This window comes from Apteryx rowi, unplaced genomic scaffold (genome assembly GCF_003343035.1).
Source record: "Apteryx rowi isolate R43461 unplaced genomic scaffold, aptRow1 scaffold_293, whole genome shotgun sequence".
Taxonomy (NCBI): Eukaryota; Metazoa; Chordata; class Aves; order Apterygiformes; family Apterygidae; genus Apteryx; species Apteryx rowi.
The window spans coordinates 179,763-188,060 of NW_020449341.1; the positions used below are offsets into that span (position 1 = coordinate 179,763).

General features: G+C 42.1%; 1 protein-coding gene across 3 annotated transcripts in view; it reads left to right on the forward strand.

The window, feature by feature from the left end:
* Window positions 1-1,005: 1,005 nt before the first annotated feature.
* Window positions 1,006-8,298, forward strand: part of HSF2 (heat shock transcription factor 2) — a 49,616-nt gene continuing 42,323 nt past the window's right edge. Inside the window, exons 1-2 of one of the 3 annotated variants that reach the window (XM_026069375.1) lie at window positions 1,006-1,185; window positions 1,357-1,465. In XM_026069375.1, coding sequence (XP_025925160.1) covers window positions 1,081-1,185; window positions 1,357-1,465 — 214 coding nt within the window. In that variant the 5' untranslated portion in view covers window positions 1,006-1,080. The remainder of the gene's footprint in view (window positions 1,186-1,356; window positions 1,466-8,298) is intronic. The other 2 variants (XM_026069372.1, XM_026069371.1) reach the window with 2 other exon arrangements.

The window sequence follows — 8,298 nt, forward strand, 5'->3', positions numbered from 1 at the left end:
GGCAAAACACTTTGACTGATAGCTTTACTACATGGCAGGATGCTGAAAGGTGACACGATCAAAACTCTCTGTCCACTATTTGGGGCAACACAGGCTGAGAAAAGACAATGTGCTCCTCCCCCCCCTTTTTTTTTGGCACGCATCCACATCATCAGCCCCGAAACTCTTCTAACACGTGCAGCACCCCCAAACACCATGAGCTGAGACATCCTAGCATAGTCCTGGTAGCGCTGGCCCCTCTCAGAAGGGAATCCATCAGCATTTTGTTGATTCTGTATTGCGTGTTTAACTTTATGGTATAAACAATGGAGAACTTGTACCAGATATTCATGTACCTCAGGTCACCCCACCTGCACATACGAGCATGGGATTGCCCACTGCCAGCTGAGACGAGAGGTGAGTTTGGGCTTCATGCCTCTGTCACATGTCTCCCACAAACAGCAGATGAAGAGAGCTGCATTATCCAAGCTTTCTGTGGGATTTTCCTTTATTCATTTTTATCATCAAGTGATCATATACATGCTTAGGGTCACTCACATGCTGAGGATGCAGGAGCCATGCAAGTCCCACACGTGGATAGCCAGAAAAGGAAAAGGCAGTAGGGAATAAATTGAGAGCAATACTCTAAGCAATAAGCCACAGAAAGCATACAGGAATAAAGGAAGATGAACGTATCAATTAAAATAAATGGCCGGGAGGGGGAGGAATGGGGCAATAGTAAGGACTTCTTTAAAGAAATAGGAAACTAAGGAAATTACAGCAACTGCATGTACTTGTGAACAAGCAGATAGGGGGAAATGCCCGCAGAGCTACCGAGAAATAAGGGACGTGTCCGCGACACCAGCTACCGCGGCGCCATCTTGGTTAAGGGCAACAACCGTCCCTTCCTTCGGGAATGAGAGAAGAGGCAGGTGCCACGGCAGTTCCGCCCTAGTCCAACAGGTCTGACTTCCCTTCCTCGTCGCTCTTTATTTCCTCCCGTCGCTGGCGGCGCTCTACCCTCCAGTTCGCCCTCGCGTCTATGGCGCGGGAGGCCGCCGGGGAGCGGTCACGTGCGGCGGAGCGGGCAGCGGGCGCGGCATGAAGCCGGGCGGAGGCGGCGGGGCGGCCGTGCCCCACTTCCTCAGCAAGGTCTGGGCGCTGGTGGAGGATCCCCAAACTAACGAGTTCATCTGCTGGAGCGCAGTGAGTGCGGGGGGAGCCCGACGGGCACCGGGGGTGGCGGCTCGGTGGGGCGCAGCGGCCCGGCCCGGCGGGCTCCGCCGCCCCTCACGCGCCGCGACCGTTGGCGGCGCCGCCCCGCTGCTGTGGCTCCCTGAGGTGACGGGGGCTCGGCCCGTTTCGTCCCTCTCCCAGGATGGGCAGAGCTTCAACGTGCTGGACGAGGAGAGCTTCGCTAAGAAGATTCTCCCCAAGCACTTCAAGCACAACAACATGGCGAGCTTCGTGAGGCAGCTCAACTCCTGTAAGTGCTTCTCGCCGTGCGGGGCAGCGGGAGGCGCCGGCCCGGCATCTCCGGCTCCGCGCTGTGTCCGCACAGGCCGGCTGGCAATGACAGCTGGGGGGTCAGCCTCTTTTTCCAGTGGGTAAAACTAATCCTACCCAGCTGAGGGTGGCCATCTTGCAGGTGAATCCAGAGCGCTGTCATGTCGTGGCCGTGTTGGGCTTACCTGTGGGAGCAGTGTGCTAGAGCCCTTGAAGCTGATTCATCGGTACTTGAGTTCAATGCTACTGCAGGCAAAGTCTTTTCTCTGCGTTATGTCTAGGTTTTCACGGATACCGCAAGAGTAGTCTTTGTGATACCTGGTCGAATTAGTGTAACCAGTTAGGCTTTAAATTTGGGTGTGAATGTAGGAGGGCCTGGAGTTAAATCCTTACCTAGTCTGCTGTGAGGCTTGCCAGTGGTTTAAAACCAGAACACATCTGTCCGGGTCAAGAAAGAGCCACTTTTGAAGGTCTGCCCTTGCAGAGTTGTGGTTTTGAGTAAGGAGGCTCTACCAGGATATTACAGTATTTAATAATGTCTGTCTTCAGATAATTCTATTAATTCCAAATTTCCCTATGTCTCAGAATAAGTGGATGCTTTAAGACATCACAAAGAGCAATTAAAGTGTCTCTAGTAAAGAGACAGTGATTCTGGTTGGGACTCATAAAGAACAGCTTTGGGAAAGGCATAATGCAGCTTTTCTTGATGAATTTGCTGTAGTCATGGAAGAGTATAAAGCTACCAGGAAGGAATTACTACTGTTTTTTCATAAATCATGATATCTAACATGGAAATGAGAGTCTTTTGAGGCTGTCAGTTTCCATAGAGGTATATAGCTTCTTCTCCATATCATCAATGCTTTTTTTTTTTTTTTTTTTTTTTTTTTAGACATTTATTCTCTAATGCCTTAATTAGGAAAGGGCTGTGTGTGTTCTTGAGTGACTTCTTCAGCTGAAAAGATGTGGCTTGACAAGTCAACTATAATCCAGATGTCTGGGTTTAAGTGTGAGGGATGAAATGCAGTGAATGGTGCATTATCTTTTTAATGTAAAATTACTGTGTTTTTCTCCATCTGATATTTTTCAAGAGCTTCCTTTAATAGTGTTGATTTTAAGGTTTCTGTGACTGACTAGTTCTGCTGGCAATCCTCAGTAACAGTTGACCTGGAATAGTCCTGTGCCTTTGTGAAGTTTATACAGTTATGCTGTCTGTGTGTTCCTTTGTTTTCCTAATAACTTTCCCCTGGGTGGCCAACTCCAGTGAAACCTGAAAAGGAATAGAAGCCTTCAAAGTCCTCCAAGTGTTATGACATGTAGTGTCCTGGTGGAAGAGAAAGACACAGATTAACGGTAGGACACAAGGAGAGAATTCAGTTTCTTAACTGTTGCGAGAGGCTGTAGTAAGTTGCGCCGTCATCATGAGCATGCTGGTCAGTGTTCCAGCATCTGAGTACCAAGTCAGTTGCAGCATGTCTTTCCCCTAACCAAGATGAATAAATAAGGGAARGCATGAGGTTTGGGGGGAGGAATTCTGGCAAAGTAAAGGGGAGAAAGAAAGAGTAGGATTTTGCAAAGGATTTTCTTGTAAGAGGCTTCATCAAGGGAAGTGTGGGTTCTGTTTGATTTGTTGTATGTTAAATGCATCTTGAGAAATGTTGAAGAGATGGCATATTTTTGAGGCACAGTTCTTTTTATCAGCACATATAGCTTGAGCACTGCGATATAATGGACAGCCTCAGCTGAGGGCCCACTTGGGTAAGACTGTAGTCTTGGTGAAAGGATACGGGAGTTATTGAAAGCTTTATGTGAAGCCTGTGACTTGCAGGCTTATGTTATCACTCAACAGCCTGGAAATAATGGACAGTTCTGGCTGAGAGCAACTTTTTATTCCATATCTGGCAGGTACATGACAGGGGGGTCAGTAAATGGATCTCACTGTAGTTTATCACTGTCTTGTAACTTGCATGCATTATGTTGGGTTCATGCAAACTCAAACTCATGGCTCACCAAGACTGCAAACAGGGAACCTGCTGCTCATGCTCCATGAAATTCTCTGGCTGCTCATAAGATTATTAGGGTTTTTTAATTATTTTTGATGGTACTTCACATGTCAGGATTTGAGACTTTTGATTCTCCTCTTTATATTAAAAAAAGTAAATGCATCTCAGTATAAGAGATTCCTATTTGGGTGTCTTTGAGACAGAGTGAGTGAGGAGAGTACCTTGTATATATGGTTATGGATTGTGTGTGGGGTTTTATTGTTTGTTTTATTTGATTTGATCACTTTCAGAAATGTCACTTTGAACTCAGAAGTAGTCTGTTTTTTGTTTTTGGTTTTTTTTTTTTAAACTATTATCCCATCTCCTTTGTCTTTACAGCCTTTTGTGTACTGAGGAGGGGAGAAGAGTCAAAAGTATTTAGGGTTTTTGTTTGTTGGGTTTTTTTGTTGTTTTATTCTGTTTTCTTTTTTTGTAAGAGGCCGTTTGCTTGTGAACTGCTGATGAAGGCTTCTCTGGCCAGTGGGTTTTTCATGGAACATTGCCATTGAGTTGTTCTGATTCCAGAGACCACACCACATGATGGCAGACGTATTGTGCAGGTTTTAATCATATTAAGTGTTCCATTAAATCAAGTGTAATCAGGAAATTCAATTCTAAAAGACTTCTGAAAAATATTTCATGGTATTAATCACTGAAATGGTAGGATCATTAAATCTTAAGTCATTAAAAGCTTCTAATATATTAAGTGTGTGGCTCATTCTGCAACTGAAATGTATTTAGGTCCCTCTGTGTATTTTATTTTATTATTATTATTTTTTTAATAAGATGTCTGTTACAAGTTAGTGGTGTTTACAAGCTCTTGTCTGATGTGGTGCTGTGGTAGTTTCAGTGCAACATATAAATATATGGCTAATATGACAAGTATAGAACATTATGATCTTTAGCAGTTCCACTGGATAAATATGAATTTTTATTTAATCATAAATATGAATTCTCTTTTTAAAGAGAACACGGAGAAGTTGCCTAGAACATCCTTTTTGTATTGGCATCTCTTTCTAATGTTTGTTCTGTATCTCTCATGCCCTCTCTCTTGCTCCGTTCTCCTTTCTGTGCTGTTTTCAGTGGAGTGTCCCTCCTAGATGAACTTCAGGGACCAGACTTAACTTCCCTATTACTTCCCTATTAGTGATGACAGGATCAGTTAAGGCTTTGTCACTTAACCTACTTAGCTAACTCTTAGTGACAGAACTAGCCCCTGAGACTGTCTCTGACCTGTGGGCAGTTACTGATAATGAACTGAGAAACAGGTGAGAGTGAGCAAACTGACTTGCTGTACTCCCTGCCCCTGCGCTGCCTTCCAGAGTGTGCCAGCACAGCTCTAGGTAGAGCTGTGCAATGAATTGGGTCAGGGAATTGATACAGGTTAATAATTGCTTTATGGCTCGGTTATCTTTCTTGAGTGAAATATTGTGTTGTAAGAATGCATTCAAAAAGACAGTACAAAAAGCAGCTGTTGTGATGCTCGAATCTTATATTCGTCTTAGCTTCATATGCATCTTAGGAGCATCTCTTAACAGGAAAAATTATAGTCATTCAAGTTAAGTGGCAACCTTCAGAAAAAAAAACTATAAAAATTTTAACAAACATGCAAAAAAAATTGAATTTATGGAAAAATGAGATTTTGGGGGAGTGAGGAAAAGGAATGTATATGTATGTTTGCATTACTTAACATAAGCTCTTCCAGTTTTGATAGAGTAGTGTAGTCATGCACTCCTCTTTCACATTTAACTTTCTTCTCCTCTTATAGCTTTCTGCCACCAAATTTATCACTCTATAACTTTGCTTTGCTTTGAACTGCTGTGCTTTTCAGTTGCATCAGAATCTATTCTTGACTGTACAATTTATTTGCTCTTTGTTTATGGGTTTGGGGTTTTGAGTTTTTTGGAGTTCTTGTTTGTTTCCATTTTTGGTAAGAGAGTTCTTTTGTAAGTGTTGAATTGCTTATCCTTATGCCAAAGAACTCTGCGTATTAGAGACTGTGTTTATAGTAGTTTCACAATGGCTGTTAAGGTGTGTAGTGCAGTTTGCTTTGCCTGGGCTGTCTCTGCTGAAGCAAGCTGAGAATATAGCCTGAAGGGGGTTTTTTTGTTTTTTTTGTTTTTTTTTTGGAGGGGGGGGGGTGTGGGTTGGTTGGTTGGTTGGTTTGGCTTTTTATGGACTCTGGGTTTTTGTCCCAAAGCGAAAAACTTGATTGTCATTTCAACTCTAAAGTATTTGTCAAGGAGTATGAAGTTTCAAAGGGGGGGAAGATTTTCCTTCTCTTCCTCCCTACTCCCTCTCCATCCCCTTTGGGGCAGAAAGTTCACTGTTTGTTTATTTTCTCCCTGAAGGTCATGCTTGGCCTTGCCCATGTCTGAATTTTGTCAGATGAGCATACTGTTGTTCTTGCTATTGCAAATCTTAAAACTGTTTTGTTTGTCCTTTTATTCGGGCACAAGGAGATGCCATGTAATTCGAACTTTGCTGTATTTGTTTTTCCTTCTAGATGGCTTTCATAAAGTTATACAATATGAGTCAGGCTCAGCTAAGCAAGAACGATATGGTTCTGGTAAATATCAACATCCCTGTTTCAAAAAAGGCCAAGAAGAGTTGTTGTCAAAGATAAAGAGGAAAGTAAGTAACTTAAGTGTATGTCTACAGGTAATATCCTGAGTTTGCTCATTAATTTTGAATATTATACTTCCACACTGTCTTAGGAAAACTCATATACAGATCAAAGATATGGATATGTTCTAGTCTTGGACTCTTGGTTAGTCATATTCATCTTTTTAAGATGTGGGAAGCCCTTATCAAGTGTTGCTGAAGAGCACCATTTAGTACCGTTACTATGAAGTTATTCCAGTTGCAAACAATATGTTGTATAATCCAGCTTCTGTATTTGCATTGTGGTACAAGACTTTTCATGACGAGTATCCTAATACAGTATCATCAGTTAAAAATGTCAAAAGACTCAAAAAGTACAAATTGTACGTGGTCCTGAAATGCTAGCAATTCTTGCAAATCTAATGTGTGTCTAAAGAGCTATATGAAAAGTGCTCTTGTTTTAGAATTTAAACCTCCTATCCTAGTTAGCCTGAGTGTTACAAGTGCACGTTTGTCATGCTCCTTAACCTCTCTTTCCTTCTTCTCCTATACGTGTTTCTTTCCTTTATGTGAACCTACAGCTTCCTCCTCAAGTTATCAGAATTAAAATGAGTTCTAATCATTCATTTTGTCTCTTTTTCACTGCTTTTGTTTGGTGTTCCTATCTTGGTTGTTATAGGTGCCTTTACCTCGTATAGAAAATGGTAAGATTGATCCAGAGGAGATCCACAAGATGTTAGCAATTATTCATCAAGTGCAAGGAAAACAGGATGTAATAGATTCCACGCTTGAATCATTAAAACGGTATGTTGAATCCTTCTAACGCTAATACATATCAGGTTTCTGAGCGTGCTTTTTTGCCACACCACCATCCTCAATAGGCAAAGTCTTGTTTGGGTTCTGTTAGGAAATATTCATTCCTATGTTTCTTTTGATTGTGCAAAATTATTCCATTAGGAAACATTACATCCATCAGTTGCTTCAGGGGCCCAGATAACTGAATTGAGCTAATACAACCACTAAACGTGGTGGTCGGCAGCCTGCTACATACTGCACTCCCTATGTTCAGCCACAGCATCTTTCATGGGAAGCAATGCTGTTTTAAATATTGTTGAACCACATTCCTAAACAATGTGTTTAGGATTCCAGTCCTCAGCTGATTATTTGACTTCATGCTCTTTGTATACTGCTTAGAATCATGTATCTGGTATGTTAACATCTAGCTGAGAGAGTTCTACAGATATTTTTCTGTAGAGAGAAGCTAGGCAATTTTCTGGTAAAGTAGAGAATTGACGTAAGCTTTCTGTTAAATTGAGGGACTCCAGCCTGAAAATTGGATATCTTAAATTTAGTCACCTCCTTCTAGAATAGGATAAGTCTCCCTTTGGACATGCGTGGCTTGCTGACTGTTAACAGAATATAGAGTAGAACATAGAGAGCGTAGAATTGTATGTCAAATTTTTAGATGCCTGAAGTTGGCTGGAATGTATTCTGCCTGGAGTAGCTTGTGCTTGTTGGAGAGTTGCTCAAAGTTTTATCTGGTGAGCAACTGAATCATGTGAACATGTTTCTTAAGCAAAGGTTTAAATCCTGTGTTGTAAAAGAAAGCAGGAAAACTTAAAATGGCTGACACGTTCTTGTGTGATTTGAAGCTTTTCTGAGACAACTCTTGAAAGTGAAAGTTAGGGAGGCAGCTGAAGACTGGTACCTCACTGAGACTTTTTGGGCCTTTTGAGTACTTTCCTGAAGGGACTTTTAAAGCTAATTTGGGGGTCTGAGAAAATGACTAGCTTGGACTTGCATAAACTCTGCCTCTTCAGATAGAGTAACATCTCTTTTTATCTGTTCAAGATGGATTGTTGGTTCACTTTCATTCCCATGTCAGTTCTTTTCTCTAATAGGAACACAGCTCCTGTAATACAGGAACTCCTTTTAACAAATACCACTATCATAATTTTAAGTTGTACACCAATGCACGCAGCTTGGGGAACAAACAGGAAGAACYAGAGATATCTGTGCGGTCGCAGGGCCATGATCTCATTGCCATTACAGAGACATGGTGGGATAGCTCGCATGACTGGAGTGCTGTCATGGATGGCTACGTGCTTTTTAGGAAAGACAGGCCAGGAAAGCGAGGTGGTGGAGTTGCTCTTTATGTGAGAGAGCAACT